Source organism: Octodon degus, unplaced genomic scaffold (assembly GCF_000260255.1).
Source record: "Octodon degus isolate 3935 unplaced genomic scaffold, OctDeg1.0 scaffold00029, whole genome shotgun sequence".
Lineage (NCBI taxonomy): Eukaryota > Metazoa > Chordata > Mammalia > Rodentia > Octodontidae > Octodon > Octodon degus.
In genome coordinates this window covers 6,420,145-6,432,467 of record NW_004524605.1, presented here as the reverse complement: position 1 = coordinate 6,432,467, position 12,323 = coordinate 6,420,145, and the positions used below count along the sequence as shown (strand labels likewise).

General features: G+C 43.2%; 1 protein-coding gene and 1 pseudogene across 1 annotated transcript in view; both read left to right on the top strand.

Moving 5' to 3' along the window:
* Sar1b (secretion associated Ras related GTPase 1B) overlaps positions 1-12,323 on the top strand; it is a 29,687-nt gene that overhangs the window by 6,226 nt on the left and 11,138 nt on the right. The window contains exons 2-3 of the mRNA XM_023713250.1: positions 8,777-8,852; positions 11,109-11,228. Of these exons, the coding sequence (XP_023569018.1) occupies positions 8,795-8,852; positions 11,109-11,228 (178 nt within the window). The 5' untranslated portion in view covers positions 8,777-8,794. The remainder of the gene's footprint in view (positions 1-8,776; positions 8,853-11,108; positions 11,229-12,323) is intronic.
* On the top strand, positions 11,680-12,151 carry LOC105741948 (annotated as a pseudogene).

Here is a 12,323-nt window from a genome sequence, read left to right as displayed (position 1 = left end):
CAATCTTTCCATCTTCTCAAAAGCTGAGCCTTGCTGATGTTGGTAGAGGGTTCTAGTGTGCTGATTGGCACTACTGTAAGGATTTGCTTTTTGGCTTTGGTGGTGGTTGTTTGGTACTGGGAACTGATCTCAGGCCTGCGCTTGCCCAGCACTCACTGTGCTGCTGAGCTGTGTCCCGGCCTGAAGGGTCGCTTTGCATTCCCAGCTGAGATCTCCTTAGCAGTTTTGTTTGATGTTCTCTGTAGTGTTGGATTTTGCTTGAAGATCCTCAGTTATGCTAAGCAAGGCTGTACTGTTTACACCCCGTGCTGTCTGGCAGTCACTTATTCTGTTCTCCACCCTTGTTTGGCTTCTCACAATTTCTATGCACGCTTTTCCACTTTTGGAGTCATATTCCTGCTGCTTCTCAGATTTTCTGGCTATCCTTTCTTCTACCTTCACCTCCCTCCTTTTTTGGTACTAAGGATTGAAGCCAGGAAGCATTGAGTTTCATCCACAGATATTTTATTTCTTTGAGGTAGTCTTACTAAGTTGCTAAGGTGGGCTTTGAACTCACTGTCCCCCTGCCTCAACAACTTCTTGCACGTTGCATCACAAGCCTGCATCGACATGCCTGAACTGTGGCTCCATTACTTAACCTCTGTGCCCATTCACGTAACACTGGCCGTGCTTCTTTCGTGCAGCTTATCTCATCTGAGCTTTGCGATACTCCAAGAGATATTTCACGAGAAACATGTAACTGTTGGTAGTCACAGCACATGAGTCACAGAGATGGCTTTGGCGCTACTTTGAGTACTGACCTTAGTAAAAGGTGAAAGATTTATATGCTCTAAAGAGAAACCAGGGGCTGGTGAGATGGCTCAGTGGTCTAAAGCACCTACGTGGAACAAGCTTGGCAAAGCACAGGGACCGCGGTTCAATCCCCCAGCACCACATGCCAGCCAGCCCCGCCCCCTGGTGGGCGGAGCTGGCCACACACACACACACACACACATAAATAAAAATTTAAAAATAAATAAATAAATAAAAAATAAAGAGAAACCAAAGTATAGAGTACTGGCCTTAGGTTCTGCAGTAGACTGATGCTGTTCAAACTGTCAAAAACCTGGCCCTTTGTTACCAGAGCCAAGTCTTTGTATTTTGTTTTTTTCAGTACTAGGGATTAAACTCAGGACCTGAATTCAGGACCTTGCGCTTAATAAGTCAGGCAAGCGCTTATTCTACTGAGCTATCTCCCCAGCCCTGTAATTGTTTGTTTTGTTTTTGTTTTGTTTTTATGGTGGTTGTTTTTGAGACAGGGCCTTGCTGTATTGTTTTTGGGTTTTTTTGTTTGTTTGTTTGTTTTGCGGAACTGGGGATTGAACTCAGGCCCTTGCACTTGTCAGGGAAGCGCTTATTCTACTGAGCCATCTCCCCGGCCCTTCTTGCTGTATTGTTGAGGCTGGTCTTGAACTCACTATGTAGCCAAAGATGACCTCAAACTCCTAACAATCCTCCTGCCTCAGCCTCCCAAGTGCTGGGATTCTGGCCTGTGCCACCACACCCACGAGAATTTATTTCTTTCATGGCACTTTGAGTGGAGTCTGAGGCAGGAGGGCTACAAGTAAAAATGTGATGTTGGGAAAGAGAATGCGCAGAGGTTTTCAAGTGGTAAGTACTGGCCACCTGCAGAGAATGGCAAGCACTCTACTTTGAGCCAGGAAAAGCTGTAAATAGGGAAGTCAAGCTTGCAAAGGTAGCTAAGAGCTAAGTAGTAGAAATTCTAAAGTAGGATTTGGATTCAATCGTTTCTTAGCCCAGAAACCCCTCGTGGCTCTCCATCCAATGTTTAGAAAGCGTATAGTTTGGCCAGGTAACACCTAACTCGGGATCATTTTGTGTGAGAGGAAGCAGTTGGCGATTACACTGGTTACGCACGTGAGTTGAGACTTTCCCCAGCAAACTGAGAGTTCTGGTCACCATGGCTATGCGACAGTTTAGGAATATGACATAAAGTTCTTTTTTTGAACAGTGGGCTTGAACAAATGGACGTCTCACAATATAGTTTCAGCTGACCTTGGACTCGCCACGCAGCCCAGGCTGGCCTCAAACTCACGGCGGTCTTTCTGCCTCAGCCTCCTGAGTGCCTGAGGGATTATAGCAGTGTGCCACCAAGCTGAGCTATTTATTTTTGAGATATGTCTCCTTATATTAACCAGGCTGGCCTTGTTCTCCTGTGCTTAACACACCCACCTGGATGTCCTCTGAGGCTGGGACAGATGCATCCTACTGTCCCTAGCAACACAAAGTCTTCACTGCATGAAACCTAAAGGTTGTGGGATAACTGACTGGGATAAGAGGGAGCGGAAGGACTGTCGTGAGCAGGGGTGATGAAAGCGCTGCGTAGGACTGGGGTACTGCTCAGTCGTAGAGCACTTGCCTAGCCCGTGTGAGGCCCTGGGGCAGCACTTAGTGTGCGCACATAGCAAGGGTATTTAATAATTTAAACAGATTTATACTTTATAAGTTTGTTTTCTGTTTGGTTTGGTTCATTTGTATTTTTTGGTACTAGGGACTAAACCCAGGGTGTTGCATCCCCGGCCTTTTTTTATTTTGACATAGAGTCTCACTAAGTTGCCCAGGCTGGGTTCAAACTTGTGAGAGTGCTTGGATTACAGATATGTGCCGCACACTTAGCTTTTCAAAACTATTTGCTATAAAGCTATATAGGGAGTCACTGCAGTATGTGGGACCGGGCATGGATATGGATGGAGGTCAGAAAGGTCCGAGTTTAAAACCTAAATGTGCCAGTCACCAACAGCTAAGGGCTAGTTGCTATAGCATCAGTTTTTCCTGTAAAATGGCAATACTAGTATTTAATGTCAAATGGTTGTTGGGAGCCTGGGTGTGGTGGTGCATACCTGAAGTCCCAGCACTCAGGAGGCTGAAGCAGGAGAATCCCTGGGACTTTGAGGCCAGGCTGGGCTATAAAGTGAGTCAAAGTCCTGCCTAAAATGCATAGTGAGGGCTGGGGAGATGGCTCAATAGAATAAGCGCTTGCCTGGCAAGCGCAAGGGCCTGAACTCAATCCCTGGTTCCGCCGTAAATAAATAAATAAATAAATAAAATGTATAGTGAAGTCTTGTCTCACAAAGACCAAAAAAAAAAAAATTGCTGGGGCTGGTGCGATGGCTCAGTGGTCTAAAGCACCTACTTAGAACAAGCTTAGCAAAGCACAGGGACCGCGGTTCAATCCCCCAGCACCACATGCCAGCCAGCCCCACCCCCTGGTGGGCTGAGCTGGCTACACACACACACACACACACACACACACACATAAACAAAAATTTTTAAATAAATAAATAAAAAAGAATTGTTGTTGGGGTGTTTAGTGATTATAGATATTGAATCTAGGAAAAGAAAATATGTACACTTCAGGGAAAGAAAAACTTGAGGGAATATTTTACACTAAATTTGTTGAGACATCATGAGATTACTACAAGTTGCCTTTGGCCTCCACAATTATAAGAAGTACTCAGAGTGGTAGCTTCTAGACTTATTAGTGTGACAAACTGCTGCTTAGGTGACTTCATCATTAAGACTGTGCACGTGCATTTTTAATTCCTTCTCTGCGAGCAGTCGCGTTTCTCAATGTAGGGTACCCTTTAGGGTCCCCTAGCAAGGGTGACCCCATCTGATGGAAAAATGTACTATTTTTTTTCCCTCTGGAGAATGATACATTATTGGTAGGATATATATAGCCTAATACTATGAGTCATACAGTAGAGTAAATAACAGCAGATATCCTAAATGTGTACTCTATGTGATATACAAAATTTTATTTATACTAATTTATTTGATTTTCACAGATGAGGAAAGTGAAGTAAATTTCTTAAGTTAATAGGGCAATTCCTAGCTCCAAGGGTCCTAGTCTTAACCTGTAATCCATGAGTTTCCAGCCTTTTGGCTTCCTCGGCCACACTGAGTGATGAAGAGGTATTGTATTGGGCCATAGACAAAATATACAACATGTTAATATGTAAGTAACCCAAAGCCTTTTTTTTTTTTTTTTAAATGCATTTGGTACAGGGTCTCACTATGCTGCTCGGGCTTGTGGTGATCCTCCTGTTTTCAGCCTCCCCAGCTTTGGGGTTACAGGCCTGCACCACCATGCCCAGACTCAGTGGATGGCTCAATGCACCTGAGGGCGGGGCCAGCGCAGCATGTGGTGCCAGGGATGAACCCTGATTCCTGTGCTTGTCTAAGCAGGTGCTTAGCCCACTGAGCTATCTTGCCAGCCCTCAAAGCTTTTTTTATTATAATTTATTAGTTTATGAAGTTATACACCAAGCCCAGGTTTCCTAAAATAGAAAAAAAAAATTTTTTTTAAGTTTTAAGGAAGGATCTACAGGATGTTCAGGGTCTCACTACTAGATCAGAATCGTCGTGATCTGCCTGTTTACAGCCTCCCAAGAGCTGGGATTACAGGCATGCACCACCATGCCAAATCTCAATTGCCTTCTCAGCACACCCCAGGGATGGGGCTGGCACAGCAAGCCTGGAGATTGAACCTCCAGCCCCTATGCCTGCTTGCAGGTGCTTTAATCTGCTGAGCTATTTGGCTGGGCCTCTAAAATAGAAAATTTATATCTACTTAATAATGATGAATACCTACTTCTGCAGACACACGCACATGCAGGTAGGTTGGAATACCATCATCAGTCCTCTCTGAATTTTACTCACCAAGTTGCACAAGTGCATGTGGCATCTGACACGTGTGGGTTTCATATTTGCTGGAGTTAGCACTGCCCTGCATCTTCCCTTGCACAGCAATCATTGTCACCTACACAGACTGTCCGGAGAGTTACACATTCAAGTCATTAAAGATACAGCCCAAAAGCACACAATAACGTTTGTGATCTTGAGGGGACCACATCACTAGTTTGAATACACCTGTTCTTGACCATACTGTTCATAGGAGTTCAATAAATGCTGATTTTTTTATGTTGCTTTGTTATATTAAACTGAATGATTCAGTATTGTCTCTTTTGTCCATATTCATATTTGTATCTGAGGGGCAGGATCTCTATATGTCTGCCAGGCTGGTCTCAAACTCATGAGCTGTGGTGATCCTCTTGCCTGTGTCTCCCGAGTAGCTGGGACCACCATGCCCAGCCCCTCTGCCCATGGCCAGCATTGCATGTGTGATCTGTCATTCAAGTTCCGGCCTCACTAAGTAAAATCTGTTGATTTTTAACTCTCAGTTGTGTCCTCCTCACACAACAGTACCTAACTGTGGTGTATCTACTGGGTCTCGCCCCGCTTAACATTGCAGTTTTTGTAGCCTTCGTAGCAAGCTCCCACTTAATCTTCACACACAGGCTAAAGAAGCATCACTGGAGCCCTTCCTTATGGTGCCTTGTTGCCTCCTTTAAAGTCATGGATATTGGACTTCGAGTGGAGTTACAAGAAGCAGGCCTTATTTCTCTTTTCATCTAAAATAAAGAAGTACAAAAAAAAAAAAAAAAAGTACATCTGTGAGCATACCACACTTTTTCTCATTGTATTGTGTATTTTAAAAAAATAATATGGACCTTCTGATTTACAGTATGAGCTGCTTTGTGCATGTTTGTGTAAATCTTAAAACCCTATAGGAGGGCCGGAGAGACGGCTCAGTAGAATAAGTGCTTCCCTGGCAAGTGCAAGGGCCTGAGTTCAATCCTCAGTTCCAAAAAAACCCCTAGAGGGTAAGTTAATATCATCTCAAGTGTTATACTATTTACCTAAATCATGTTGTGGAGCTAACTTTCAGTCTACAGCTAGAACCTTTTTGAGGGAAAGAGCCATGCTGATCGTCATTCTTTGCAGCCTCTGGACCTAGCTCAGGACCTGGGACATAATATAAACCCTAAGATGTGTTGCTTGAATGAAATAGCTCAACATACTTTGCTGCTTGATTCTTAACACCCAAGGTTATGCTGACTCTCTTTGGAACACTTATCACATTGTAAAATCTCTAGGAAAGCTATGCCGGGCATGGTGGTGCATGCCTGTGATCTCAGCACTCAGGAGGCTGAGGCCAAATGATCAGGGCAAGGGCCAGGCCAGCCTGGGATGCAGAGCAAGATGCTGTCCGAAGAAAAGGATAATTTTGACTTGATTAAAATAGGCACTCTTGGGCTGGGGAGATGGCTCAGTAGAGTAAGTGCTTGCCTGGCAAGCTCAAGGGCCAGAGTTCAATCCTCGGTTCCGCCAAAAGAAAATAAATAAATAAAATAAAATAGGCACTCTCGTGGTGTTACATTCGTGTGTGTGTGTGTGTGTGTGTGTGCGCGTGCATGTTGCTGTTCCACTCATTCTTATGATACAGAACTCTTGGTAATTTTGCCAATAACCTAATTAGGAATTGACTGACTGTAAGAACCAAATTTTATTCATGCTGGTTCAAGCGAGGGGAAAGGTGAGGTGAGGGGCTACTGCCAGGCCCCAGAGGCAGTACTGCTAGGCCTCCTGCAGACTGGCCTGGGCCTGCTCTGATCTCCCTCTCATGAAGTTGTGAGCTCTTGGCCTCTCAGTTCTAGAGTCTAAGCTCAGTGAGCTCATCTAGGTCAGGGCTGATGACCCACTTGAACGAGGTGATGAAAGAAAGCAGTGTATGTATGTGTCAGACTTTGTCTAAAGAATGTCAAAAATAGCTGCGGGGAAAGATAAAAAATTAAAAAAAAAATAGCTGGGAATGGTGGCACGTACCCATAATCCCAGCACTCAGGAGGCTGAGGCAGGAGGATGGCCACAAGTTCCAAAAAGATGCAACTGATACCACATAGCAAATTTCTGGTTTTCTTAGATAATATCTTTAAATTTTCAAGTTTATTTTACTGAATACAGTATTTTATTTTATTTATTTATTTACTTTAGGGAAGGGTCTACAGGGTGTTCAGGGTCTCACTACTAGATCAGACTCATAGCAATCCGCCTGTTTACAGACTCCCAAGAGCTGGGATTACAGGTGTGCGCCACCACACCTAGTCTCAGTTGCCATCTCAGTACGCTCGGGTGTGGGACCAGCACGGCAGGCCTGGGGATCGAACCCCCTGCCTCCAGGCACTTTAATCTGCTGAACTATTTGGCTGGCCCTAATACAGTATTTTAAAGACTCTAAATTTATGGTAGAAAATATAGTTTGATTCAACATGCATTGTACTTAATACATGTTAATTAATGGGCAATACAGAAAATAAAAGACCTTGCAAGAGAAGGGTCAGGGATATAGCTTAATGGCATAAATGCCTGCCTGGCAAGCACAAGGTCCCACGTTCAATTCTTGGTACTGAAAAAAAAAAAAAAACCCACATGTGCAAAAGGTACCTTCAAGGCTGAGGTACAGCTGAATAGTATAGCACTTTCCTACCACGTTTGAAATTCTGGGTTCAATCCCTAGCACCAAAACTATTTAAAAATATACACATACTTTGAGGTCAACAAAGTTCATTTGCTAGATAGGAAGAGGCCTGAAACTTGGGCCAAGTCCAAAAAGTTTAAAGGACCATGCTATCTTTGACTTTTTTTTTCTTTTAGACAGGGTCTCACTATGCAGTTCAGGGTGGTCTTGCACTGACTGTGTAGCCCAGGCTGGCCTCAAATGCATAGTGACCTTCTAGACTCAGACTCCTGAGTGCTGGAATCTCAGGTGTACACCACCATGCCTGGCTACCAGTGGTTATGGAAGAAGAAGAGATCTGGGTGGGCTGGTGCACACTTGCAGTCTCAGCACTCGGAAGCCTGAGGCAGGAGGATCCTTGCAAGATTGAGACCAGCCTCGGCTGCAAAGTGAGCTCAAGGCCAGCTTGAACTCATAACTAGTCCCTCTCTCAAAAAGAAGAAGAAAAAGACTGGAGATTGAATGCAAAACCTTCACACTATACTGTGACCCCAGTCCGATTTTTATTTTATTACTCCAAGTCGCTAAATTGACCGTTCTGAACTCAAACTGGAAATCTTCGCACCTCAGCCCTTAAGAGTGCCAACCAACTATGCCTTTTCTTTTCTTTTTCCTGGTATTGGGGATCTTGTGTGTGCTAGGCAAGAGCTGTACCCCTGAAGGTCCCCCCCTTTTTTTTTTTTAATTTTGAGACAAGATCACACTAAATTGCCCAGGCTGTCCTAGAATTTGTGATCCTCCTCCCTCAGCTTCCTGGGTAGCTGGGATTTCAAATGTGGACCACCATGCTAAACTCCAGTTCTGCCTCTTTTTTAAAAAACCACATTTTCTGTACTTCTGATTTGATTTGAAACTGTCTCATTGCTATCTGTTTATCAATAAAACTGTAGAAAAAAAAAAACCACATTTTTTTCTAATCCTTACTGTTTTCTTTTTCATTTTGCTATTTTAATGGGCAAAGAATTATCTCTACATGATTTTTCTTGATTATTTTTTATTTTTATTTTTTGGTAGTATTCGTATTTGAATCTAGAGCATTATGTCACTACCTACTTCCAAAATCTGTATTATTTTGAGACAGGGTCTTGCTGAGTTGCCCAGATTGACCTTGCATTTGAGATCGTCCTGCCTGTCTTCTCGGGAGCTGGGATCATGGCGTGCCACATGCCAGCTCTACTTGATGTGTTGATGGAATTTTGTTTTTCATACAACAGTAGAATTTGGTTAGCAATGTTTGACTGTTTGTGTAAGGTTGTTGTAGGATTATTTACTGAGAGTTGGTATTTAACACATTGATATTTGATGTATGTTGGTGCCTAATGGCAACTCTACTAAATCCAAAATTCTTTTTTTCAGCCCCTGTAAGATCTGGATATGTCCTTCATATTTAATTGGATCTACAGTGGTTTCAGCAGCGTGCTACAATTTTTAGGTAACATGGCCTTTTGTTTTCTCTGTTTATCCCACTTACTCCTATTCATATATGTGTACTCACTTGTGCAGTACCTTTTTACAAATAAGCAGCAGTTGAGACGACACATGAGCTGGTCTTGGCAGCCCACAGCTCTGCTCTGGGAGGCGGAGGCAGCAGGGTGGTAAGTTCAGGCCTAACCTGGGCGATGTAGCAACTGAGTAAGATCCTGTCTCAAAATTATAAAACAAAAGATAAAGTTCAGGTCTGGGAGTACAGCTCAGTGGTCCAGAGTACGTTGAGGGTGTGTGGGGTCCCACACTGAGCTTGGAGCGATCCTTGAACTTGGAATGAGCCTTCTTCCTCTGCCTCCTGGGCACTGGGAGTAGATGTGCACCACTACGTCTGGGTTAAGAAATTAAGAAACACTTGTGATTGAAGAAACATTGGTGTGAAACGTAGCGGTGAAGTGCCAGTCTGCTCTCAGTTGGTCGTGGTTGCCTTTTCCCATTTATCAGCTCCTCAGTGCTGCGTTGATATTTTTTGTGTGTACAACAGACTGTGTTTTATGGCACTGGGACCACACCTCGGGCCTCGCAGAGCTAGCCTTTATCTTGTATTTTGAGACAGTCCTCCTGAGTACTGAATTGCTCAGGCTAGGCTCAAACTTGTGATCTTTCTGTCTCAGCATCCCAGAGCACTGGGATTATAAATGTGCACCACCACACTCATGTCCACTTGGTTTTTGTGTTTTGTTTTTGAGACAGAGTTTTGCTGTGTAGTTCAAGCTGGCCTTGACCCCGCTGTGTAACCTGTTCTGGCCTGTAGCTCCTGGTGATCTTTCTATCGCACTCAGCCTCCTTAGGGCTGGAATTATAGGACTGTGCCACCTCGCCCAGCTGTGCTTGCTTTTTTTTTTTTTTTTTTTTTGCGGAAGCAGGGATTGAACTCAAGTCCTTGCGCTTGCCAGGGAAGCGCTTATTCCACTGAACCATCTTCCCAGCCCCTGTACTTGCTTTTTTGTGGTTGTTTAGTTTTATGGAATTCTGTTAAAGACCTTTTGGCCTTGTTTAAGGATATTCAGCAATGAAAAACTTAACTTTTTGACTGAGAAAACTTGCTATAGTTTCTTTTGTTAAAACAGTATATTTAATCCTTGAAAATTTTTTTAAAACTTTTCCTTCATTGTAGCTTTATAAATACATGGCATCAAGTATTATATGAATGTTTTCATAAACACTGTATCTAGTCAGTGCTTACTAGAGTCAGATGTAGAAGGTTACAGAACATCTGGCTGGGCGCTGGAGACCCAAAGGATCCAGTCGAGGGCTTGGAGCCCACGACAGTGTCAGTGCAAGTCCAGATTAGGAGGCTGAAGGACAATTAATTAACCACCACAATATTCATCTCTAAATTGTCAAAGCAATCAAACTTTTGATAATGTAGATATCTTTTAGCAATACAAATATTCTTCTATGGGGTCAGATTTAGTTTTTTAATTATTTGAAATCCCGATCAGTAATAGATTTTTTTTTCTTTCTTTTTGGAGGCAGGGTTTCATTGTTGTTAGGCTAGACTCAAACTTGCAATCTTTTTGCCTCAGTCTCCCAAGTGCTGGGATTCCAGGCCAGTGCCACCATGCCCAGCTTTAATAGATTTTAAACAGAAAAAAAATTTGGAAATAAAATCATGCATGGTGGTACAGGCCTATATTCCCAGCATACTGGTAGGCTGAGGCAGGAGAATCACAAGTTCAAGCCTAGCTTGGGCAACTTAGTGAGACTCTGTCTAAAAATTAAGGCTGGAGGGCCGGGGAGATGGCTCAGTGGAATAAGCACTTGCCTGGCAAGCGCAGTGGCCTGAGGTCAATCCCCGGTTCCGCAAAAAAAAAAAAAAAAATTAAGGCTGGAGTATAGTTCTATGCAAAGGCCTGCAGTTCCATCCCCAGTGTTGGAAAAAAAACCAAAAACTTCAATGAGAAGAAAGAAGTGTGCTAATAGTGTTTGGACAGGATATCCTGTCTGCTTCTTGTACTATGGATAACCACTAAGAAGATGACAATGTACAATGTATTGATTATCGAAACTATCCTATTATTCAGCTTTGAAGCTGTCTCATTCATATTTATTTCTCAATAAAATAAAATAAAATAATTAAAAAATGAAAATTTCAAAATAAGTTTAGAAGTTCAAGCTTATTTATGCTAAACTTAAAATTACTTGAATAATATGTATCAGATATCATTTTGATTAACCCTATCTCTTACTCTGTGTATAGGATTATATAAGAAAACTGGTAAATTGGTATTTCTTGGATTGGATAATGCCGGAAAAACAACATTGCTACATATGCTAAAAGATGACAGACTTGGACAACACGTCCCAACATTGCATCCCAGTAAGTACAGTCGCCCATATCGCATTGTACCTGATCACCACAACACTGGTTACTTAAAGTGATACTGAAAGAGCCGGGGAGATAGCTCAGTAGAATAAGCACTTGCCCGCCAAGTGCAAGGGCCTGAGTTCAATCCCCAGTTGTGCCAAAAAAAAAAAAAAAGTGATGCTGAGAGTTAGGCACTCAAAATTCCTGGGGGTTACATTCCTAAGAGTACCCACGAATTGTGAAATACCTTGAGTTTCAGATATGGTCAGAAAATGCCTACGAACATTTACTTTTATAGTTTAAACACTAAATATGCTTTGTCTCCTTGAGTTATGTAATAAAACACTGTAAAGGCTCTGTAGGTGCAGGGCATTCTGGTGGCATCTTAGGGGCGGATGATAGGGCTTTAAGAAGAACAAAACGCCGCTTTTCCTCCCGGGCTGTCTGAGGATCCGTTGCCATCATGAATGACACAGTAACTATCTGAACTTGGAAGTTCATGACCAACCAACTTCTTCAAAGGAAACAAGTGGCCATTGATGTCCTTTGCCCTGGGAAAGCAACAGTACCTAAGACACAAATTCGGGAAAAACTCGCCAAAATGTACAAGACCACACCAGATGTCATCTTTGTGTTTGGATTCAGAATCCCGTTTGGTGGTGGCAAGACGACTGGCTTTGGCATGATTTATGATTCCCTGGATTATGCGAAGAAAAGTGAGCCCAAACACAGACTTGCAAGACACGGCCTGTATGAGAAGAAAAAGGCCTCAAGAGAGCAGCGGAAGGAACGCAAGAACAGAGTGAAGAAAGTCAGGGGCACCGCAAAGGCTAACGCTGGGGCTGCCAAAAAGAAGAAATGAAGTGGCAGTGAGCTGGAGATTGGAGACCAGCCGAAGGAGGAGGGATTCTGCAGCGCCGTCTGCAGTGGCCGCAAGTTTTTTCACAAGCGGATTTAATAAACTGTAAAACCTTAAAAAAGAAAGAAAGAAAGAAAAAGAATGACAACAACGAAACTGAGAATACTTGAAGTGGCTGCACAGCACAGTAAGCTGTCAAGATGCAGGAATCCAGGTGTATCTGCCCGAGATGAGCCACAGGGCACCCG